This window comes from Lagenorhynchus albirostris, chromosome 12 (assembly GCF_949774975.1).
Source record: "Lagenorhynchus albirostris chromosome 12, mLagAlb1.1, whole genome shotgun sequence".
Lineage (NCBI taxonomy): Eukaryota > Metazoa > Chordata > Mammalia > Artiodactyla > Delphinidae > Lagenorhynchus > Lagenorhynchus albirostris.
The window spans coordinates 14,586,386-14,611,806 of record NC_083106.1 but is presented as its reverse complement, the minus strand read 5'-3'; the positions used below and the strand labels follow the sequence as shown (position 1 = coordinate 14,611,806).

The 25,421-nt window shown below is 44.0% G+C and overlaps 1 protein-coding gene across 1 annotated transcript in view; it reads left to right on the top strand.

The window, feature by feature from the left end:
• AKAP12 (A-kinase anchoring protein 12) overlaps nucleotides 1-25,421 on the top strand; it is a 102,347-nt gene that overhangs the window by 37,340 nt on the left and 39,586 nt on the right. The window contains exon 2 of the mRNA XM_060167477.1: nucleotides 18,993-19,095. Coding sequence (XP_060023460.1) covers nucleotides 18,993-19,095 — 103 coding nt within the window. The remainder of the gene's footprint in view (nucleotides 1-18,992; nucleotides 19,096-25,421) is intronic.

Genomic DNA, 25,421 nt, shown 5'->3' with positions numbered 1-25,421 from the left:
TTCAAGATCAATGGCACGGTGGGCAAGGCATTTCCCAGAAGCCCTTACTGCTTCATGAGGAGTCCCCACCCTAGTTAGACAAGGTGTTGCTTGCATTCTAAAAAAGCAAAAACAAAGGAGCTTTCCCTCTCTAGTCACTCAGATGGGAGTATTGGAGACTATTTCACCAGCAGTTAAAAGTCTGTACTTCTGGAAATCATTTACTTTGCTTACACATCTTTTGCCAAGTGGTAAAAGAATCAGCCATCTCCACTTAGATGCTCATTTTTATTTATTGAAGCACTTGTGGAGGAAACAAGCCCTTTCCTACTCTTTGTCTATCCAGGTCTCAAAACAGAGTAATTTGCTCCTTTTGACTGAGTCCTGAATAAGATCGGATTCAAATAAGATTAGAGCTCAGAGCTCAAAGGAGGTCAGGGCTTATATATTTTATAGAACAAAACAATCAAACAAGAACCAGAACTGCAGCTGTTGATCAAGACACCACCATTGTTGGGATGGACAGGCCAGCTGAGTTGGGGGTAAATATATTTTCTTAGATTAAAAGAATCAGGAGCACATTCTTCAAACTGACTTTTCAACAGTAGCTGCTGTGATAAGCTAATTGCTGTTCTGAATTTGGAAGTTATAACTCAGGATGACAGAGATCTCCTGAAATAGTTAATTCATATTTTTGTTGCGTTTGCATTGCACCTGAATTGCCTCTCACTGTTCCCACCCCTCATTCAGAATGGAGAATAGAGTGGTTTCTCCCAAATGAATACCTTCTGCTTCCTGAATTAGGACAGATTCCTTGAGTGTGTTTATGTGCAAAATTAAGCCCACTCTGTGTTCCCCTGTATTACTGATAAAGCAAAAAAAAAAAAAAAAAAAAAAAAAAAGAAGAAGTATTAATGGCATTACTAGATGTTCTCTGCAATAACTGGCAGCTCTAAAAGCTATTTTGACAGGTATAACATGAATTATAAATTAGGTTAATGGAATATTTTTTAATGGGAAATGCACTTGTATAAGATCACTTATTCAAGTAGTATTAAGTACCTACTGCAAGTGCTTTCCCCTCTTAGGCTTGTATTATTCTGGAGGACTTTTTTTTTTTTACTAGGCATGGGGCATTTTTTTTTTCTTCTCTTTGAGTGCAGGTTAAGAGATTCAAGCTGATCTTCTCCACCCCAAATGCTGAGAGAGAGCGTTATACAGCTTTAAGTTCCTCTGCAAATTCACCATGATGCTTGGTTAGACTGTGAATGCATTTTTCATTACGTGATGCTTTTTAGAGTTTTGTATATTCGTGAATGTGCTGACCACCTGTATGTGTCAGAAGCAGAAGCGTGAGGGAATAGATTTGGGAGCAAAAACCAGTCAAACCAATGCAAAACTCTCCAAATACCTTGTAGTTGATGTGGTATTTCTAGGGCTTTGCCAGTGGAAAGGCTCTGTGCAATGCCAACTTCTTTAGAAACACCCTCCCCTTTCCCTTGGGTAGAGTTTGATCCTGATAAGAAAGTTGGTGTTCTGTGCAGTGTAAATAACATACATTTATTGAGTAATTTTTTTTGCGGTACGCGGGCCTCTTACTGTTGTGGCCTCTCCCATTGCGGAGCACAGGCTTCGGACGCACAGGCTCAGCGGCCATGGCTCACGGGCCCAGCCGCTCCGCGGCATGTGGGATCTTCCCAGACCGGGGCACGAACCCGTGTCTCCCGCATCGGCAGGCGGACTCTCAACCACTGCGCCACCAGGGAAGCCCCATATTGAGTAATTTTTAAAACCCAGGAAAATAAGAAAGAAAAGAAACCAGAGCTGCCATTTTTCAGTCTCGGCGTTGTCTCTCAGAATGACTTCCTTAGTACAGCCTTGGCCAGCCTAGGTTTTCCTGGAGAAAGGGGGCACGAGGGCTGTTGAATGTAGATGCTGCAGCCGGGACAGTTTTGTAAGTGAGGGCAGTGGGGCTGCCCCCGTCACCTTCCCTCCCGAGGTTTTAGTAACAGGCTTGACACTTAGCTCATTCAGGGTAAAGGCTGAGGGGCTTCCCTGGTAGTGCAGTGGTTAAGAATCCACCTGCCAATGCAGGGGACACAGGGGTTCAAGACCTGGTCCGGGAAGATCCCGCATGCTGCCGAGCAACTAAGCCCGTGCGCCACAACTACTGAGCCTGCGCTCTAGAGTCCGCGAGCCACAACTACTGAGCCCATGTGCTGCAACTACTGGGCCCGCGTGCCTAGAGCCTGTGCTCCGCAACAAGAGAAGCCACCACAGTGAGAAGCCTGCGCACCGCAACAAAGAATAGTCCCCGCACGTTGCAACTAGAGAAAGCCTGCGCGCAGCACCGAAGACCCAACGCAGCCAAAAGTAAAAATAAATGAAATAAATAAATTTACAAAGTAAAGGCTGAGAGATGCTTAACTTGCAGAGACATTGGTTGTGACTCTTTATTCCTTAGGGAGCACGATGACTAGCGTGTTTAGGGTTTGCGTCAGTTTGGGTTTGGTTTTGCTTTGTCTGGTTTGAAGATGCTTTTATTTGTCCAGGAGGCATGGCTTGGGAAGAGGCATCCGAACAAGATGGTTTGGAAGCCTACCACTGAGACCGAAGAAGCGTATGGACCAGCATCAACCTGTTCTTAGAATAGTCACTGTTTCTTTTCTTTTTTTTTTTTGTCTTTACTTTTTTTTTATGCGGTATGCGGGCCTCTCACCGCTGCGGCCCCTCCCGCTGCGGATCACAGGCTCCGGACACGCAGGCTCAGCGGCCATGGCTCACGGGCCCAGCCGCTCCGCGGCATGTGGGATCCTCCCGGACAGGGGCACGAACCCGCGTCCCCTGCATCGGCAGGCAGACTCCCAACCACTGCGCCACCAAGGAAACCCCTGTCTTTACTTTTTTAATTGAAGTATAGTTGATTCACAATGTTGTGTTAGTTTCTGGTGTCCAGCAAAGTGAATCAGTAATATATACATATTCTTTCTCATATTCTTTTCCATTATGGTCTGTTACAGGATATTGAGTATATATAGTTCCCTGTGCTATACAGTAGGACCTTGTTGTTTATCTGTTTTATATATAGTAGTGTGTATCTGCTAATATCCCTCACCCCTTGTTTTCCTTTTGAGAGCTGGGTTCCAGTCTCTGCCAGTGACCGAACCCGGTATCCCCATTCACCAATGATCAGTTTCCTTTGTCAATATTATACTCCCGGGTCCCATTCCCAGAGATGCTGGCCTAATTGAGTTGGGGTGTGGCCACAATGACAACTCTGCATAGTATTATCGCCATTGTATAGGTGAAGAAACAGAGGCTCAGGGGATGGCAAATGTGCTCAAAGCTCTTACAACTAATAAGCAACGGATCTGGGCACCCCTCCCCATCTGTCTGCTTGTAATGTCCGCTTTTCATTTGCTGCCCTGTGCTACGTGGATCCAGAGAAGCTTTGTAGCATTTCTACCGGTTAAGGAAGGGTTCTGCCATTAACTGCCTTTATGAATCCGTGGGCCTAGACAAAGGCCTTGTTTCAGTCCGACCAGACTTACTGATAAACAGTAGCCATGCTGCAGTTGCTGCAGGACTGGATCACGTCACTTCTTCTGGTATGCAGCAGGCCATTTGAATTCCGGGGAGTACAGGGCCAAGCACACACGTCAGAGAAACCCATTTCAATTTATCATTTTAATTCTGCTGTTAACCATCACAGACCCTAAATGGATTCCTCCAGAATGGCATCTTCAAGCCCATTATCAGAGCTAAATGTTTAATAACTTTGTGAAATAATCCATGCCACGGAGCATAGGAAACTTTCTTTAGTGTTTTTCACATAGAAGGAGGCATTTCTGGACGTCCCTGGGGATGGCTTCACATAGCTCTCACTGGCCGCTGGCTGGCCCCCTCCCCTTCCTTCCTTGCTGGGTTGCCTTCTCTCCTAAAAGCTTCAGGCAGGAGAGGTTCTAGCAGTGAAACCCCCTGCTTAGCAGGCTTCAAAAAGAAGCAGATGTGAGGCAGACATTTAATCAATCAAAAAGCAGTTTCGAATTCAGGCCAGGAAGCAATAGATGCTTTTTAGCAAACGCAGCGCGGCTCTTTGTGGAGTAGCAATTGGCAGGTTTGCTATTCTGTATCTTAGCTTTTCCAGTGATTGTGCTAGAAATATTTAGGGTAGAACATTATAGGATAGCAATTGTTGATTCTAAATCATATTATCTTAGATGGGCCATCTTTGCAAATTAAGTTCATTTTACTGAAAATAAGACAAGCAACTTTGCCTGTTTTCTTTTTCAGTCAAATGGATCACAAGCTTAGAACTGAAGTAGCAACGAGATGATCAATATGTTCTCTCTAACTGGATTTTTTTTTTTTTAATCAGCAGTCATTTTAAGCAATGTGGTTCAAAAGCAGTATGGCCACTAAATTTGCATACTGATAAAGTATGCTATTTAACTTTGACGGTGGTCTCAATTATATTCCTAATTAAATGATGTGTCGCTGGGAGTTCCCTGGTGCTTTCACTGCTGAGGGCTTGGGTTCAATCCCTGGTCGGGGAACTAAGATCCTGCAAGCCGCGCGGCGTGGCCAAAAAAAAAAAAAGTATGTTGTTTGTGTTGGGCAAAATTTGGAGTAAACATCTGTTCCATCTCTCTCTACCACAATAACATGGTGTAGAAGTACCTGCCAACAGAGGTGATGCATGCTCCCTTGGGCTACTTAAACGAGCAAATAAACATCTCAGAATAGGAGAAGAGCTTCTTTTTGCGTTACGCGGGCCTCTCACTGTTGTGGCCTCTCTGGTTGCGGAGCACAGGCTCCGGACGCGCAGGCTCAGCGGCCATGGCTCACGGACCCAGCCGCTCCGCGGCATGTGGGATCCTTGCGGACCGGGACACGAACTCGTGTCCCCTGCGTCGGCAGGCGGACTCTCAACCACTGGGCCACCAGGGTAGCCCCGAGAAGAACTTCTTTTAAGAGACTTTCTTGTGTTTTCCCTTTTCTCATCTCTGCCTTCTCTCCTATAACCAGGTAATGATGAGCCTCTACCACTGGACCCGTACTCAATCCCAGATGTGCGTCTTGTATTGGCGATTGGAGTTTATTGTGCAAAGTTTGGGCACTGTATATTTTTGGGACTCCCTCCGTGGTGAAGTTTCTGACGCTTGTGTCTTAGGGACAAGTCTTTCATCAGAAGAAGTAGTATTAGGGAATTCCCTGGCAGTTCAGTGGTTAGGACTTCTCGCTCTCACTGTGGAGGGCTTGGGTTCAATCCCTGGTCGGGGAACTAAGATCCCACAAGCCGTGGGGCGTGGCCAAAAAGAAAAAAGAGAAGTAATATTAGCATCTACAATTTTTTGAACCTTAAAATCTAAACTTTACTTGAGATAACGCTGGTTTCCTCCTTTGTCAAAATTGTTTATCTGTCAGGCTCAGAAACTATTTAGCCTTCCTATGGCATGTGGTGGATTTCAGAACATTTTGTATTATCGAATTCCTAAGCAAGGATGTGACGTCATTATTTTACTACCGAACGCACATCCTTTGAAAGAAGCAGCCATTTAACAAGAGAGTAATTCCCGGAATATGACATGGTGTGTAGGGATTAGGTGGGAATTGGGATCGTGACTTCTAAATCTACAAGAATGAAACTCTGGTGCAAGGGCTCAAAAGGAACTAGACATGTGACAATTGTCAGAAGAGTTTCAAAACACCAATCTTGTGTTTTTAGGCTACTCATTTTTATCGTTCTCTTCACAGTAATATTTTTCTTACTTTGCATTTGGGATTTGTGGAGGCAGGTGCTTTGCCCTGTACATCTTACAGGTGCAACAGGTCAAAAGGGAAGAAAGTAACTTGACATTCGTGCTCTGTCATAACACGAGAATATAAGCTTTCCGGGTCTGTATCCTGAGATGTCTAACTTGACAAGATCTGTAGAGCCTCATCCCACTGGGGCCACAGTCAAATAACCAACCAACAGATGGTAGGTGCTCACTTTTCTGTAGAACCGGGAACTTCAGCAGGTTTGGGAGCTCACGGAGTAACCTGAGTGGGACGTGTTCCCCGTCCTAACACAAGAATCTTTTGAGTTGAGCTGCTTGTGCTTAGTCTTTTCCCCAGTTGGACACCTCAGTTCAACCATAGTTCACTCAAGTAAGATGGATTGTATCATTGATCCAACATAATAGAAGAAGGATTGTGTTTTCTTAGTTCAGGACAAGTTGGTGGAGGGAAAAAAGAACAGTTCTTCAAGTTCAATGCTTAGAGTTCATTTCTGATTCTATGAGGCTGAGGACTGGCTGGTTCTTAACGAGTGTTAGCACTACCCCCTGAGGAGAGATGGCACACGTGGGTGTGCTGTGGGGACCATCAGGGAAGCCTCATGTCCTAATACCTCTGCATAGTTTCCACATAGAGGAGGACGCTGGTGATTCAGAGACTTGGCCTAGGATTCCCAGGTTTCTTTCTTTCTTTCTTTTTTTCTCATTGCATTTAACAACTTCACTGAGAAATAATTGACAGTGTGCAGTTTGATAAATTTCGACGCACATCTACCTCTGTCTAACCATCGTCACCATCAAGATAGTGAGCATATCAAACACATCCCCAAATTGCATGCCTCTTTGTAATCTCCCCCTCCTTTCTGTAACTTCTGATCTTCTTTCTGTTACTGTGATCAGTTTGGATTTTCTAGAAATGTATATAAATGGAATATACCACATGTATACTTTTCTCTTGCTTTTTTCACTCAGCATAATTATTTTAATAATCTATGTTGGGACTTCCCTGATGGTCCAGTGATTAAGACTTCGCTTTCCAGTGTAGGGGGTGCAGGTTTGATCCCTGGTTGGGGAGCTAAGATCGCACATGCCTCCGGGCCAAAAAACCAAAACATAAAACAGAGACGACATTGTAACAAATTCAGTAAAGACTTTAAAAATGGTCTACATCAAAAAAAAAAAAAAACCTTAAGAAAAAGTAAGTAAAATAAAATTAATCCATGCTGTTCAGTTTGGAAGTAAGTTTGTTTGTTTTTTAAAATTTATTTAATTTATTTATTTTTGGCTGTGTCGGGTCTTCGATGCTGCGCGCGGGCTTTCTCTAGTTGCGGCAAGCAGAGGTTACTTTTTGTTGCGGTGCGCAGGCTTCTTATTGCGGTGGCTTCTCTTTTTTTTTTTTTTTTTTTTTTGTGGTACGCGGGCCTCTCACTGTTGCGGCCTCTCCCGTTGCGGAGCACAGGCTCTGGACGCGCAGGCTCAGCGGCTATGGCTCACGGGCCTAGCCGCTCCGCGGCATGTGGAATCTTCCCGGACCGGGGCACAAACCCATGTCCCCTGCATCGGCAGGTGGACTCTCAACCACTGTGCCACCAGGGAAGCCCGCGGTGGCTTCTCTTATTACGGAGCACGGGTTCTAGGCGTGTGGGCTTCAGTAGTTGTGGTACGCGGGCTCAGTAGTTGTGGCTCGCAGGCTCTAGAGCGCAGGATCAGTAGTTGTGGCTCACGGGCTTAGTTGCTCTGTGACATGTGGGATCTTCCCTGTCCAGGGCTCGAACCCATGTCCCCTGCATTAGCAGGCTGATTCTTAACCACAGTGCCACCAGGGAAGCTCCAAGTTTGGAAGTTTTTTAACAAGTTGAACATATACCAACAATATAACCTAGGTATATAAATATATAAATACCTAGGAAATACACCTAGGTATTTATCCAGGAGGAATGAAAGCATGTATCTAAACAAAGACTTGTACATGAATGTTCACACAGCTTTATTTGCAAGTGGACATAGGATTTTCCAGGGTCATTTGTTGAGAAGACTCTTTTCTCCATTAAGTTGCCTCCATTGTCAAAGATTAGAATTATATCTGTGTGTGTCTATTTCTGGGCAGTTTATTCTGTTCCCATGATTTGTTTGTCTATTCTTTCACCAGTACCGTACTGTCTTTTGATTACTGTAGTTTTATATTAAGTTAGGTAGTATCAGTCCTCCGACTTAGCTGTCCACACAGGTTTCTTAAGTTGTGTTTATCAAGCACCTCTCTGTCCTAAGTATGATACAGACCTCAATTGTGTGAGGACTCCAAACAATGCAGGTAGGCATTTCACGTAATGGAATTGTGGTGACCTATCTTCACTCAGTGAATTGCTATCTTGGGTCGGTGGTGCTTTTCATTTCCTTCATCTCAAGCAGAGATCTTATAAATTCCCTTTGCTTGAAATCAGCATGGCTGATCTCCTACCTCACCAGATTTAGAGCTCTTTGTTTTCTTTTACATACTTTCCCAGAGAACCCAGGAGTTTTAATACTTTTTAAAACAACTATAACTTTTTAATGTAGGGGAATATTTGACTGAAATGTTGTGTGTTAAAACATATTGCATTTATCTTTGTGTCTTTACTTATGGCAGATGTTAATGGATGTGGTTCAAAAAGGGTTCTGTGGGCAAGTCACTTGAGAAAATGCTGTAATGATTTGTTCCTTAGAGGTTCAGAATGCACATTCAAGAGTCTCTAAATTCTAATTAAATCTGCTTAACTGTCTAGGTCAGAGTTTCGCAAGCTGATTTGGAGCCCAGAACGCTTCTGAGAGAAGCCTGGTAATACACAGGTGTTGATATACCTGGTATACTGATATTCTTGGATACCAGTTTGAAAAATGCTGATCTTTGAGATTTACAGGCCTAAATTGTAGACACCATTCCTCATAAAATGACTTCACCTGTAGTGGCCAAGTCCCTTGGGATTTAAATAAATAATATGAGAGATATTACTTTCTAAGACACTCAACAATTTGAATATTTGAGTAGAAACATTCAATTGAATTGAAATTTAATTTCGCAGGCTAAAAGCAAACTAGGGACTTTAATGAATATCTCCTAGTTTTCATTCTTTCTCATGTCTAGGGGTGAGCCTGTGTTATTCCTCCTAAAACTATATTAAGTAATTTTCACAAATTTTACTGAAAACTATGAGAAACAGGAAAATTAGTGATTTGTAGACAATGACCAGAGACTGTCTGTCTGGTATGTACACCCTTCACCAAGTGGCATGTAAGGACCCTCATGTGCTGTGCAGATAATGTTCCAGAAACTTTACATAAATAGGGAGCAATGCAATTTCAAAAGCAAAATAAGATTAATCTTTGTATTCTGAACATCAGAATTTTTTCCACTTTGATTAAATTAAATTAATAAAATAAACAGCAGCACAACGAAACTGCTCTCAGCCAGTTAGGTATAAACTTGGTTAAATGTGGCTTTCTGGCCAATATTTTTACTTCTGGCTGTGGGTTGGGGGATGTTGTCTAGTTGAACAGCACTGTAGACTCAGTCAGATTTCTAAGTAAAGACCAGCAGGATAAATTGGTGGTATGTGCAGGGTCAGACAGCTGGACCACTGTTTTCATTGGGTGGGGCTGGAAGGAAGGGGGCCACACTGACTCTGGGTGATGGTGATGAGATGCCGCCCCCTTTTCTGGTCCTTCAAATGAACTCACTCATATTTAAAGCAAAGTTACCAGCCAGTAAGGTGGTATTTTTGTTTGTTGGTTTTGTTTTGCTGAATATACGAGTGGAAAAAAGTAGCATGAAATTAAAAGTAAACAGAGGTTTTCTTTAAAGATCAGAGGCTTCAGGGCACCAGGATTTTAAGAGGTGGGGCAGCCGCCACACTGACCGGAGGGTCTGTCCTCCTTTTCAGGAGGAAAACTGGCATCAGAAAGAGATGTCTAAAGGCCAGTTTCTTGGAGACAAGGACTTCTCCGTTTTAGAGGTTGCTAGAAGCACCCCTGACCTGGGGTACATGCTCTTCTCAATTTCATGTGGTTTGAGAGAGCTTTTGGCCCGATGTTTTGACAATACCTCTGAAACTTGATAAGTAATTCATATTCTCTCTCTCTGAAAAGCTTTGCAAGTTAAAAGTTCTCAATTTTTTTTTATAGATTGCCTAAAATCTTTTTTAAAATTCATAGACTAGAAATATATCTTTCTTAATATTTAAGAATTGCCTTAGCCCTGCTTACTGTATATCTTGAGCTAATTAGAAATTAGATGATTACCAAGGGGTGAAGCATTTTACTGTTTAAAATATAAAAATTTTGAAATTTTCTCGACTGCACTGAGGTTTTCTTGCGTCTACAGATTTTATTGTCTATACCCCAAAATTTAACTCTGTGAGAAGGTTCACGAAAGAAAATTTTATTTTTTCTTTTAATTCTGAAAGATTTCAAAGTGTATACAAGAGTAGAGAATAACAACAAGTACCCGTCACCTAGCTTCAACTGTAATCAACATTTTGCCAGTCTTATTTTGTCTAACTTCAATTTTTAAATTTTATTTGCCTATTTTAAAACAAATACAAGATATGTCATCTATAGATCCATTATTATATATCTCTAACAGTTGAGGACTTTTTTTTAAAATAAATTTTATTTATTTATTTATTTATTTTTGGCTGCGTTGGGTCGTCGTTGCTGCATGCAGGCTTTCTCTAGTTGCGGTGAGCGGGGGCTACTCTTCCTTGCGGTGGGCGTGCTTCTCATTGTGGTGGCTTCTCTTGTTGCAGAGCATGGGCTCTAGGTGCGTGGGCTTCAGTAGTTGTGGCTCGCAGGGTCTAGAGCGCAGGCTCAGTAGTTGTGGTGCACGGACTTAGCTGCTCTGCGGCCTGTGAGATCTTCCCGGACCAGGGCTCGAACCCATGTGCCCTGCATTGGCAGGCAGATTCTTAACCACTGAACCACCAGGGAAGTCCCCAGTTGAGGACTTTATAAAAACCTAACCACGTTATTGTCACTCTTTATAGAATTAACAATAATTTTTTAGACTCTTAAAGAAAATCTTTAAAAAATTATTTTAACAACTGATGTTTTCATACGGTTTTATTTCTGCATCTCAGAGGAGACGTGTCCTTGTGGTAGAGAGGTTTCATATCAAGACACAGCATCTTAAAGCTAACTTGTTGGAAAGCATGGCTGTGTAGGGGAAGGCATAGAGGGATTAAAGAATTCAATCCAGTTTGCTCACAACAGTTAGGGCTGTTGCCCCTCTAAAATTCTTATAAACACGGACTGCTGATGGAGTCATCAGTTTCTGCCTTTAGCCTCTTATTTTCAGCCTATTTCTAGAAATTTTAAAATACATTGGAAAATGCTTTGTGTGCCTGTGTTTAAATAACAGGGGGAATGAAATGCTTTCACCGTGGTCCTCATGTTTGCCGTTTGGACAGCGTGGCTCTAGAGTGAATATACTGTTTGGAGCTGTGGCTATTGAACATAGTGAGTCTTCAGCCAGAAGGATGGTCAGCTTTTTAGTCGGTGTTGATGGATGGGCTCCCTCACAGCTCCCACGCAGTTCTGGGTGTGGAGGTGTGGATGCGTGGTATGTCATTTACAGCCCCATTCCCACAGCAGCATAAGTTGCTTTTGCTACCTGAGGGTCAAACCAAGCAGGAATCCTAGGCAGAAAAGGCTACCTCTCTCCAGCCATTGTTTTCTCTTCTTGTGACCAAGCAAGGCTACAGCCATTTTACTGTAGGGCTGCCTGAGTCTTGCGCTACAACCCTGTTCAAGTGCCCGTGAGTGGGTGTAGTGGGATGCGGTCCCTGTACACAGATGTCTCATTTTGTTGGATTTCTTATCGTCTCACATCTAATGCTGCCTCCTTCCAAACCCTCCTTGCGGCGGGGGTTGTCGGGGGGAATAAATCAGGAGTTTGGGATTAACATACACACACTACCAACAAGGACCTACTGTATAGCACAGGGAATTCGACTCAATATTCTGTGATAACCTATATGAGAAAAGAATCTGAAAAAGCTGTATGAGAAAAGAATCTGAAAATGGAATCACTTTGCTGTACACCTGAAACTAACACAACATTGTAAATCAGCTATAATCCAATCACATTAAAAAAAAAAAAGAAAGAAAGAAACCTTCTCTAACACAAACATGAGGACAATTTTTAAAAGGCATCCTTAGTGTGATATAAGGGCTGGAAAAATACTGGAGTACAAGCTTTGCCTTGATTTGATCAAGTGGACAGACATAAAATGGCTTCTGAGAGCTTTTCCATTTAGAGAGAGAACTTTCCCAAATATTTCATTTGAATCTCAACCAGCCTGAAAATAGAGATGGTATTAGTTTCAATTTATAATTGGGAAAATGAGCTCAGAGATAAGGTTCCATGGCTGACAGGAGCCTGACTGTGCTCTGTCTGCTGTTTCCCCTGTACCTTCTAGGGTTAAGAAAAGAACAAAGAAAAGAAAAAACTCAGGTGGCTCCCCTCCATTTAGACCTTCGTATAAACTGCATTGCTTCTCTTCTCCCACCCAGACCATTAGAAAATTAGAAGAAGTCTAATTAGGAGTCTTCACACCAGATGTTCTATTGGGTGCAGAGCTTGGAGGCAACAGGAAGGAAGTCTTGGAGGTTTCATTTTAGAGGGGAAATGGGCACAGGACAATTCATTCCCATTAGATCGCAGTTGTTGACCAAATGGTAGAACAAAAACTGCTAAAACTTACGTTAGTAGTTGACTTATTAGCCACTTAACATGTGTGGGGTGAAGCTGCAGTTATTCATTACGGCAGGTGAAAATGAATTCTTACCCCAGCTTACAGAAAAAGGGAGGAGGCTGTGAGAAGCTAAATAATGTTCCCAAGGCCAAAGATCAAGTAGATGGCAGATCAGACCCTGCTCTCCCAGCCACCTTCTGTTTGCTGACCTGGAATTACCAAGTTTCGGCCTACGACAGTGATAAAACACCAGATGTGAAGTATTTCATTTTGCCCCAGAGCACCCAGCCCTCCGCTCTGCTTCTGAGTCCACCATGTCCTCCACGGTGGAGGAGTGAGTATGGCTTAGTTTGTATGAAAAGTCTCCTGAAATTTGATCTCAGTGTCAAGTTCCTGTCTTAAAGCAGTTCTCGTTTCCCATGAAAATCCATGTGACTGGCAATCGGTGAAGCAGAATTTTCTGACCTGTCTCCCAGCCATACTAACAATAAGCAAACTAAGACAGGAGAACGTGTGAAGGAAAAGCTTCTCTCCCACCACCCAGTTATAAAAGTAATCAGGTGTATTAGACAAGGAACAGAACATAGAAAAGTAGAAAAACAAAGGATATGAAAAATTCATAGTTCCCTCCCCGATGATTATTTGGTATACTGTGATATTAACAATTTGGTAATATTGTTATCACCACTTATTTAGCTATTTGGGGTATGTTCTTATATATATTTGTAATCATATTGTACCTATAACTGTTTAGTTTGCTTTTTTTTTTTTTTATCGGTACGCGGGCCTCTCACTGTTGTGGCCTCTCCCGTTGCAGAGCACAGGCTCTGGACGCACAGGCCCAGCGGCCATGGCTCACAGGCCCAGCCGCTCCGCGGCATGTGGGATCTTCCCGGACCGGGGCACGAACCCGTGTCCCCTGCATTGGCAGGCGGACTCTCAACCACTGCGCCACCAGGGAAGCCCCTAGTTTGCTTTTTAAATTTAATATTACAACATAAAATACATCTCTACACTATTACATGTGCTTTGTTGATACCATTTTTTAAATTAATTAATTTATTTATTTATTGGCTGCGTTGGGTCTTTGTTGCTGCGCACGGGCTTTCTCTAGTTGCAGAGAGTGGGGGCTACGCTTCGTTGCAGTGCGCAGGCTTCTCATTGCAGTGGCTTCTCTTGTTGCGGAGCACGGGCTCTAGGTACACGGACTTCAGTAGTTGTGGCATGCAGCCTCAGTAGTTGTGACTTGCAGGCTCAGTAGTTGTGGCGCACAGGCTTAGTTGCTCTGCAGCATGTGGGATCTTCCCGGACCAGGGCTTGAACCCGTGGCCTCTGTACTGGCAGGCGGATTCTTAACCACTGTGCCACCAGGGAAGTCCCTGAAGAGTCTTCTTTATAAGTTCTGTCATGGGATTTAAAATCATTTCCAGATTATCTTTTTTATTCTCATCATTTGTGCATGTGTTCTCCTTATATTGACAAGGTTCTGGTTCCTTCCTGGTTACAGCCATGTAATAGTTCTGCTTCTTGGGTTTTGCTGTTATTGTTGGGACCGGTGGCACTGCTCAGAGCCTCATCTGCTGTGTGGACTGCAGGGCTCTGGCCGCTCCCACCCGTGCTGGTCCTGCAGTGAGATGGTGGAGCCGGGAGCATCATTCTGTGAGGAAATGGTTCGCAGGCTCACCTCCTTTTCCCCCAGCATCCTGACACATGTCAGGAGCTCACCCGTTTTGTTCATGGTTTAGCATGTTCATTAAAGAGCTTGATACCCCTACAGCTTACTCTGCAAAGGGGTTCAGAGCAAGTTGTGGGCCGTCCTGTGGAGAAGGAAAGGGGACAGAGACATCGGGTGGCTTTTCTGCAGTGCCTTAGCTACAATTTTGATGTTTTCTGTTGTTGTCCTTAGAGGAATGAGAGGACAACACTGTTGCTGGAAGCATTCAAGATTTTTTTTTTAAAGCTTGTTTAGTTGTAATGTGGTAATGCTTTATGGGAATGAACTCTGGCTGACCCACTCAAGGGAGATAAGCTTGAAAACATTTAGGGTTTTGATTTGCTCAAAGGGGGCGTTTACCGTTTTTGAAGCAGAAATCCAGTGGGAAAATAAGTTTCCCGGTGCTAGCTGTGTTTCAGTGCAAAAAGCATGCCTTTGAAGTCTAGTTCTCATCTCAAAAGACCTAACTGTTCATAAAAGTAAGAACAAGGTGGATGGATAAAGCTATGTGACAGGGCTTCCCTGGTGGCGCAGTGGTTGGGAGTCCGCCTGCCGATGCAGGGGACACGGGTTCGTGCCCTGGTCCGGGAAGATCCCACATGCCGCAGAGCGGCTGGGCCCGTGAGCCATAGCCGCTGAGCCTGCGTGTCCGGAGCCTGTGCTCCGCAACGGGAGAGGCCACAACAGTGAGAGGCCCAAGTACCGCAAAAAAAAAAAGCAGTTATGTGAGGAAGCTTCAGCATGAACGCGTTTGGAAACTTCAATCCTATACCGATTTCCTCCCCTCTCATCTCATCTGGCTCCGGCCCTTCCCACCCCGTGTGTCACTGAGTTGTGTCTGTACGTCTTTCAGGGTCTATCTGGGCTTAACTGAAATCCTTGTCTTCTGTGGGCGTCTGAGTTACAGAAAAAAGAGAGAAAGACTGAGGACGAGCCAGATGTGTGTTTAGTGACAAAGAAATGCATCCACAGTGTACGAAGCAATCAGATTATAAAAGCATGTATTCTCCTTTTTTTAAAAAATTAATTTATTTTTGGACACATTGGTTCTTCGTTGCTGCACGCAGGTTTTCTCTAGTTGCGGCGGGCAGGGGCTACTCTTTGTTGCGGTGCACAGGCCTCTCATTGTGGTGGCTTCTCTTGTGCGGAGCACAGGCTCTAGGCACGCAGGTTTCAGTAGTTGTGGCACATGGGCTCAGTAGTTGTGGCTCGTGGGTTCTAGAGCTCAGGCTTAGTAGCTGTGGCGCACGGGCTCAGTGGCTCTGCAGCATGTGGGATCTTCCTGCAGGGCTCAAACCCGTGTCCCCTGCACTGGCAGGCAGATTCTTAACCACTCTGCCACCAGGGAAGTCCCCATTTTTGTTTTTTAAAAAAAGAAAGCTGTGTTCATGTAAACACATAGAAAAGACAGAAAGAACTTAAGCGTTAAGGAACTGTGGGTTAGGTTTCTTGCCATTTGAGGTGACTTTAACGTGCTGATAACTCTCAGAAGCACCTGAACCCTTAACAATAGTATGAATTATTTAGATGGTTGGGAATGGGAGAAAAGGAAAACAAAAACACCATAGATTGGGTTGGCCAAAAAGTGAATTATCCATGTACAAGAAGAACACGTGAGATTTTGTAAAAAGCATCTCTAAGTGAAACACAGAATGGTGGAAGTGTCTGAGGATGGCTGAATGGAATGACGTCCCATTGTTGTGTGGAGGGCTGGTGTGTCACAGGCTTTGAGTGCTCAAGACATCACTCATGGGTCAGAGCTTGGGCACACTTGCTGGACCCAAGCTACACATATAATAAAATAAGCTCAAAACTCAGTTTCAGTAATGTCGCTGTCATAAATTGTCACCAAAGTTAAGTAAGTGCCTTTCTGAGGTAAAGACAGTTGCCCTGTGGTCACGGGGAATAACTAATCCACAATTTACTTATCACGCTGACTATAAAGGGGGATGGCAGGTGATCTCAAAGACTCATTTTATTTTATATCATCTAATGTAGTACATCATTGTATATGTGTAACAATTCTAAAAGAGTAGATGAAAATTTGTGCCGTGTCCTATAGATCCCTCAAGTTTGAAAATACTCAATTTGACTCCTGCTAAAGATGTCTTGGATTTGACAATTCACGAAGAATTGTGAGAAACAGCTCAAGAATTATAGAAACTCTGTAGAACTCTAGACTCTATAATAAAGTTCAGAGTTCTGGGTCCTAAACTAGGAGCACAGTTGACCAACGTTTTTTGACTTGAAATCGAGGTATTAGAATGGCTGTCTTTCATTCCCCTGCTTAGGTTGCCATGCCATGCTATCTGTGTTAAATTTTTTAGGTTTAAGGTTCATTGGTTGACCATGTAGCCCACAAGAGTATGCATTTCCTGCTTTCCCCCACTAGCTCTTCATCACATCATTAATGAAATCTCAGTCTAACTCGTGCATAAGACTAGTGGAATTTAGTTAAAATACTCCTAAACGTTGACATTTTTGCTGATGAGCATTGTGGGGATATCCCCCTGCCCCATCTCCTGTGCTTTCGTCTTTAGGTTTCATTTAAAACTCCCATCTTTCATATTTTGGTAAGAGAAGACTTTAAGTGGAAGTGTAATCTGAGCGTCCTTTCTAATACACTGACTCAGCATGGGCATTTTGATGCCGGTTCTCCCATCTGTAGTGAGAGTATTAGAGTACAGTGACGGTATTTCAGAAGGCAGCTTTTGCAGTTGCAGGGCATCTTTGCTGGGAGCAGGGAACAGCCAGGTGAAATCCGTTTCGGCACCGTTCGAACCTTCTGGATTGATCGTCTTGAATTGGATCTACTCCCTTCAAGGCTCTGATGGAAGCCTATGGTTTGGCCAGCATGTTCCGTTGGCCTGTAAACGGCATGGAATGATGCCAAACAGAGTGTCCAGCTTTGAGATTACTTTGGCATCATCGGGTCTGCGTACTATGGGATACTATTTAAGGCATTTTGTCATTGTGCGTAGTAACAGGTCCTCCAACACTTTGTTGTGTTGCGGAAAAATCTCTGGGGGCTTCCCTGGTGATCCAGTGGTTAAGACTCTGCATTCCCAATGGAGGGTGCCCAGGTTCCATCCCTGGTCAGGGAACTAGATCCCATATGCCTCAGCTAAAGATCCCGCATGCCGCAAATAAGACCCAGTGCAGCCAAATAAATAAATACTAGAAGAAAGAGAGAAAGAAAGAAAGAAACCATCTGTGTATTTAAAAAAAGAGAAGAAAAAGAAAAATCTCTGGAAGTAGTTGGTGGTGAGCCCTGGCCTTCAGGCCATGGCTGAGCTGTGGGACCCGTGGCCGGCCAGCCTTCCCCTCTGTAATCACTTTGAGTCTCAGTGTCTTCATCTGTAAAATGGAAACAGTAGCACCTCGCTAAGTTGGTTTTAAGGAAAATGAGAAATGTATGTGGGCCATAAAGCATTGTTGAAATCCTTAGGTTCCTAGCGGTTATTGTACGATTTTTTTTTTTTTTTTTTTTTTTTGCGGTACGCGGGCCTCTCACTGTTGTGGCCTCTCCCGTTGCGGAGCACAGGCTCCGCACGCGCAGGCTCAGCGGCCATGGCTCACGGGCCCAGCCGCTCCGCGGCATGTGGGATCTTCCCGGACCGGGGCACGAACCCATGTCCCCTGCATCGGCAGGCGGACTCTCAACCACTGCGCCACCAGGGAAGCCCTATTGTACGATTTTTATTTGGTTTAAAACTTTTAACCTATATTCTCAGGATTTAAAAAATTAGGGCATGTCTTAGGAATTCCTTGGCAGTCCAGTGGTTAGGACTCACGCTTTCACTGCTGTGGGCCCGGGTTCAATCCCTGGTTGGGGAACTAAGATCCTGCAAGCCCTGGGGTGGGAAAAAAAAAAACTGGGCATGTCTATATGTCTACTGTTTTTGCATCTGATGACGTCAATTGCACGGGCTACCCTATGGGGACGATTGTAAACCACCGTTTTAGTAATATTTTTAAGGAAAATACCATGAGTCATGAACACACATGTTAGGCGTCTCTCCTTTGTTCACTGGGCTCTGGATCCACTGGCCTTTGAACCACGGGGCCTTCTCACTTGCCTCCCCTTTACCTTTTGCTCACATACCCCTTGCTGGCATCTTAGATCTTAGCTTTACCTTTACTTCCTCCGAGAAGCCTTCACGACACCCTGGCCTAGGTCATGGCCTTCTGTTTGTTGTCATTTGCTGTATGTATTCCTTCTTCGTGACAGTTTCCATAGCTGCAATTCAGTAATTATTTATTTAAATGTCTGCCCTCTTCCCCGAGAAGGACACATTGTCGCTTAGATATATATTCCAGCCAAATATGCATATCTTGTGTCTAATCACAAGGAAACATTATTTTAAAGTAAAAAATATTTTTCAGAGGGCTGTCTGCCTTCCACAGTAGTTTGTAAGCTCAAAGTGTCTGGGACCACACCTGACTTAGTCGTTGTGAAATCTCAAACAGGCCTGGAATGATGGGTGTTGTGTGTCAGGCCTATGTCTGGTTTTTCAGAAGAGTGAACGAATGCATGAATGGTGTGTACCTTTATCCAGATACAGAGTCCTATCTGCTTGTTCATAGCTCCTTGTATCTTTTGTAAGATAGCGGGATCATTCACACACACACACACACACACACACAAAAGACTTAACTCTTCACCGTTACTAGCCCTCCAGTTCTCTGTATTTCTCCTCTAAATGATTTATATTCTCGAACTTACAGTATCGTTTCTAACTTGGTTGTGAAGATTGAAATTAAGTTTACATGGTTCTGTCTTCCCCGTAGCTACTACAGAAGAATGGTCAGCTGTCCACTGTGAACGGCTTAGCCGAGCAAGGCCTCCAGGAGGGAGCCCTGAATGGCCAGGAGGAGGAAACTGTCACAGATGGTAAGTCGCCTTGCGGGGGACTGAGCAGAACCAGGGGTTGGAGGACAAACAACACCTGCAACGGATCCCTGCAGAACAATAAAAACAGGCCTGGATAGAATGGGCACTGTCATCCTACCTGGGGGTGGGTGATGTTGACAACAAAAGCAGTCAATTGATTGCAAAAAGAAGTATTTATCTGGCCATTTGCATAGCCCCTGGGAGCTTATAGTAACACTTGAGCATGGAAGTGAAGTTGTTTTTCCTTTTTGTTAGGCATCCTTACCTGAAACTTCATGATCTTTTTGTTGTTGTTATTTGTTGCCTTATTCCAACTACTTGTCTGATGTCGAACGTGAATTCTTGTTGGAAATGCTTAAGTCTTGGTTGCTTTCAGAGTCAGTATCTCTCACTCTAGAGTAGCCTACTGGCCTTGCGAAGATTTCTCTGGTAGCGTACATTTCAAGGTGCATACCTCTTTGCCCAAACTATGATATGCGCATGTGTTATAGCTCTTGAGCCCAGAGATCCTTAAGAGGTGTTTGCTGGAAAGCAAATCTGTGACCACGCTATCACCGGTCAGCCCGTGGAGGGGCTGGGGACCACACCTGGGGGTCAGAATCAAGCACCTTGACAAGTAGGTCTCTTGCGAAGGCCACGTGTTGGAGAAGAACCTTCCTCTGTTCCTGTTTCTTGTCTCATTGTTCCATTTAGTCATAAAGAAATCATTTAGCCACTGCTGTTGAAGAGGCACAGAATGATCATTTTCCGTAAGTGAACTCACGCTTACATGTAATGTGAATAAGACAAATGAAGGGAAAGTCTTGTGAAAGGAGACTGGCCATTGCCTCGGTGAGATGAGATTCTTCTAACATGTGGAACCTGTTTCTCCTCGTGTTCAATGCCCCTGTGGAGCTGCTGCAAGCAGGGGGCTGCTTTTGAAGTTGGTGGGAATCCTGATCTTTCTATAGCACCACAGGCACCATATAAAGCTAGAAGTACATACAGCCTCACAGAAAGAGGATCTGCACGACCTAGTGCAAGAGTTTCAAATAATTTCTACCAAAGTAATTGGAACGGCCCCAACCCAAATTCCAGAGTCCCACGCTCTGTCCTTCCCATGATAACGTTTGAATCAAATCAAGCCACAGCCGATTTGGAGCCTTCCCTGGATGGGCAAGCCACCGTGCCCTGTGCTTTGGGGAGGGTGAAGAAAGCTAAGAAACGGTCCACCAGGGGAGACAAGCTAGTCTATGGAAGGCTCCCTAAGATGAAACTAAGGGGGACTTCCCTGGTGGTCCAGTGGTTAAGACTCCAGGCTTCCAACGCAGGGGGCACGGGTTTGATCCTCGGTCGGTTTGATCCCACATGCCGCATGGCCAAAAAAAAAAAAAAAAAAAAAAAAGGTTAAGACAAGGCAACGTGTTGATTATCTAATGAATTTTGCAAGAGATGAGAGCTGCTCAGAGTTCTGGAGGAGCCCTCGTTTGAGGTCAGGGTGTGGGATAAGGTCTGGGGAACTGAGGGGAGGTTAGGTTTAGATTTGTTGGGACAGGGGCTGCCAGCCGGAAGGGAGGAGGATAAGAACAGCCAACACTTCACACGCTTTTATTGTGGGTCTTGGAACTGTGCTTTTTGTGCAGTATGGCCTCTAGCAGTAACCCTGTGAGACAGGTCCTTTCTCGATTCAAACCCAGATCAGCAGATTTCCAAGCTCGAGCTCTCACCCGCTGTGCGGGCCATGTCCACAGGCTTGCCCACCGGGATGGCATCTTCTGAGCAAGGGGTAGAATGAAAACCCAGAAGGGAAAGTGCGCTGGGTTGGAGGGCTCTTCTGAAAGGCGAGTGGCTTCGGAAAGTATTTTGGCAACGTGGGGTCACTGAAATATGCCCCCAAGGGAGTGTGGGGCCAGGCCCTTTCATCTGATCTGATGTGGAGTGTTGATGAGAGAAGGGAGGGGCTTCAGTGACGCCCTTGTTTCCATACAATCCTAGGTAGCGTGAAAATCCTGTCTAATCTGTGGCCTGTTTACTGGAGATCCGCTGGCTGTCTTCCTTTAGTCCAGATGTAATTTCTTTCACTTTTCAGCCATGTGTTTAAACACTGATTTTTATGGAAGTGATTCTGTTCCCACCCTGTGATTATTCCATTGTCTCCCTGAGCCTACCATGGCCTTGGGGGTCTGAGCAAATACAGATGCCTCTTGCAGGAAGAGTGGTGATTAATATACCTTGTCCTTCACAAGACCCTGAAAAGGCCTGCGGGCCTAGAAAGGACCCCCGTGTGGCCCAGGGCTGCGGAGGCCACCCCTCCCCCCGGAGGCATTTCCGGAGGCTCTGCCTTTGGGATGAGCTTTTACTGTTTTAAGCAGAACTGTTGTTGCTTTGGCTTGTTAGGGTGTTTCTGAGGCAGCCTGGTACACTTGTTTTTATTATGTTTTCTTTTCCTATTTTGTCTGCAATGCAAATGCAGAAAATTCTCTATGTTAAATTATTAAACAGTATTTTTTCATGCTTTTATTTTGACATAGGTTAGATTTTATGTGTTTCCAGGAATCCGTGTCCTACATGGCGGCTTACTGTAATGTAAATGAAGGCATAATTTGGTATGTGATGCTTATTTGTAGGATTTGGTGGGCCTTGGTTTCTACTCTTGCCCACTTCAGTAAGGAAAGACCTGAGCCACCCTGGTCCCTGGGAGGATTGGCCAGCAGTGGAACTTGGTCCTGCCATAGGTGGATCGTTGGATGGGAGAAAACTACAAATGAGGGGCATTCCTGCATAAGGGGTTTTAATTTAAAGTGACAGACAGGGCTTCCCTGGTAGCGCAGTGGTTGAGAGTCCGCCTGCTGGTGCAGGGGACACGAGTTTGTGCCCCGGTCCGGGAAGACCCCACGTGCTGCGGAGCAGCTGGGCCCGTGAGCCATGGCCGCTGAGCCTGCGTGTCTGGAGCCTGTGCTGTGCAACGGGAGAGGCCACAACGGTGAGAGGCCCGCGTACCGCAAAAGAAAAAAATAAATAAAGTGACAGACAATATTTAGACAAATGTAGAATATGCAAAATGTGCTTCTACCTTGACTTACTCTCTTTCTGAAACCAGAAATCCTGGTAATTCAGAACCAGTCCTCTTCCTATAATGAAAATGAAATCCTGTTTCCTTGTAAACTTTCTTTCAATGATAGAAAAAGGGATCTGCTTACTAAATATTTTCAAAACTATGCAGTAGGGTTCAGATATACACACACACACATATATATCTATATGTATATATATACACACACATATATAGATATAGATGATATAGATATACACACACGTGTGTGTGTGTGTGTGTGTGTGTATGTTTTGGAGGGAGCTTGAAGATTGATTATATAATTTCAGGGACCATCTTTTACAGAGTATACAGTCAGCCATGAAAACAAATATTTATTAAAATGAAAAAAAAAAGAATTCACAACAAATTACTTTAGCCTTGGAGTTAGTCCCTTTTCTCTGAGCTCTTTTTAGGCGATTTAGCGTTTATCACAATGCTTATACAGAAATACAGCCTTTTCCGAACCAGAAGGTTCTATCCAGCCACGCCACGCCTAACCCTCACAGGGGCCGCACGAAGTGCGGTTAGTTTTGTGGAAAATCTGCTTCTGCTGGAAAGATGAAAGAAAAAGAAGACCCCTCCCAACCCAGATTGTCATTTGTTCTATAGTCTGTCGTTCATATGGTTTTCTATGAGTTTCTATGGGTGCCTGAATAAGAATGATTTTAAAAACATTATATCTCAGTCCGGGTCCAACTTTAGATTTCAAATTTTTGCAAATTAAAGCTTTTAGATTTTTCTTCTTTTGATTCAGTCTTAGTATCTGTTGGGCAGATTATTTTCTTTCCAAACAGATGGGGAAATTAAGGATTACAAAATCAAAAAACTTCAGACCTCTTTTTTTAAAAAATTAATTAATTTATTTAGTTTTGGCTGCGTTGGGTCTTCGTTGCTGCACACGGGCTTTCTCTAGTTGGGGCGAGCTGGGGCTACTCTTCATTGTGTTGCGTGGGCTTCTCATTGAGGTGACTTCTCTTGTTGTGGAGCATGGGCTCTAGGAGCATGGGCTTCAGTAGTTGTGGCATGTGGGCTCAGTAGTTGTGGCTTGCAGGCTCTAGAGCACAGGCTCAGTAGTTGTGGTGCACAGGCTTAGTTGCTTGCGCATGTGGGATCTTCCTGGACCAGGGCTTGAACCCCTGTCCCTTGCATTGGCAGGTGGATTCTTAACCACTGCACCACCAGGGAAGTCCCAAGACCTCTTTATTTTGATAATAACATATTTGTTAAAGTGCCTACTGAACTCATTGCCATATACGAGTTAATCATGTGACTGTGATCTTAGTACATTTGAATGTATCATTTACAAGACAGTTATTTTTGGAGTTCTTTGAGATTTGTCTTTCTGCAGAGTAGCTACAGCAAACATTGTAATGCCTGTGAATGTTATGTTTTCTCCATCCGTCACAGGTCACGTTTGCTTGTATGAAAGAATAAACACACAATGGTGGTCCTCTCCTTGGTGTTTGAATTTTTGCACACATATGCCTTATACTATTTGCATACCCTGAGTGAGGGCATTTACACCAGCAGCGATGGAGCTGCAGCTGAGAGCTCTGCCCTTGGCATTTGCTACTCTGGGGTTAGCCGCAAGTATCAGCCGGCAGACCGGGGGAACAGGCTTTGCTATGCTGAGCACAATGGTGCGGAGGCTGCTTAAGGAACTATGCACGTGAATCACTGCACGTGATTTCTCTGACCTGGGAGGCGAGCCTGGAAAACATCCTCTCACCCCCAAGAAAAAATACCCCCCGCGCCAAAAAAATCTTGTCACTTAAAGCAGAAGTCTTTAAGAGAGTGTGTTCCTTATCCTTCTCAAGGTTCTACTTTTCTACATCCTGATATTTTCCCTGCAGATACAGTAACAAAAATGGAGGATCCGTTGCTCAGTTATCTAGAAGCTGAGTCTGCAGCACTGTGGAGAATTTCATGTTTCTAACGGTGCTGAATGTCATTGTCTTGGCCTTTATTGAATTTGCTGGTGTACAGTGCCTTTGGGATATGATCACAGCCCTCCCCGTGGATCTTGTTACCTTACAGAAAATCCATCTGGGAGTTAAAGTTGTTCTTCTTTGCTTTTTGATCATTTAAAAACTTTATGTGAAGAATGAGTACCCCAAGTGCTGCTCTAGGATGCTGTTAAAAGATGACCCTCCAAAACACTTGTTTCTCTGTGCTACAGTTTTCCCAACTGGGAAGAAATGTTTTTATGAGTCAATCCCTTTTCTCCTTCAATTTGTGACATAATTGGTACCTTGTTAGTATTCTCATGAAGACATGTGTGTTGCACAAATACTACCCTCCATGCCTCCTTTATTTTTCTCTACATCAGTTGTCAACATCTGGCGTTCAGTCTGCCTGTCTCTTACCTCCCACCTCTGCTAAAATATAAGAACCAAGAGAGCAGAGATTTCTTGGGATGGGGGGGTTGGGGTGGGATCTATATGTTTCAGTGTTGAATCCCCTGAGCCTAGAACAGTGTCTGACACATAGTAAGTGCTCAAAAAAATTTTGAATAAGTGAAGACACAGTTTTAAATTAGAGTTCACAATATTACATTTTCACTCATATGGGAGAGGAGGATCTGTTTGCTTTTCCCTTTATATCAGTTCATTCCCTACGTAAATACCAGAGCTTTCTAGATGTATCCGAGGCTCCCTTTCCTTTGCTGCATCAGCACTGACAAAGCTGGTACTTTCCGGCGCTGGGCTCTCACAGGTGCCCACCATTGGTTATCCAGGTGTTGTTGCCTGGAAACATGAAATCAGACCCTGACCTGCCTGCAATTAAATAAGAACGCCCAGTGATGCTACCAAATACGAGGGCTGGATAGACAGAGAGGGGTCTCCCTTCCAACACTTTGGTACTTCAAATACAATATTAATACATGACATTTTCTCAAGCTGTATCCTGTTTTGTAATGTTTTGAAACACTCACAAAATAGGCCTTGAACCTAGGCAAAAGCCCTACAGTCTGCACTTTCTGGGAACTAGTTTTAATTCAGTCCTCTGCTCCACAGCAATATTTTTAGCGTGCTTCTCTGAAATTAGTTATGTCATTGACAAATTTCTGGTACAAATACTCTACTGCTTTCATCTTTAAAGAAACACAGATTTATTTTTCAGTAACTAACATCCAAGCTATATAGAGCTTTTTTCCCTCTGAAGTCTATTTAAGTCTGACAGTGCAATGAACCTTTATTTTTGTTCTAACTTGAAAATTTGGGGTGGGGTGGGTGAAGGAAGAAGGAGTAAG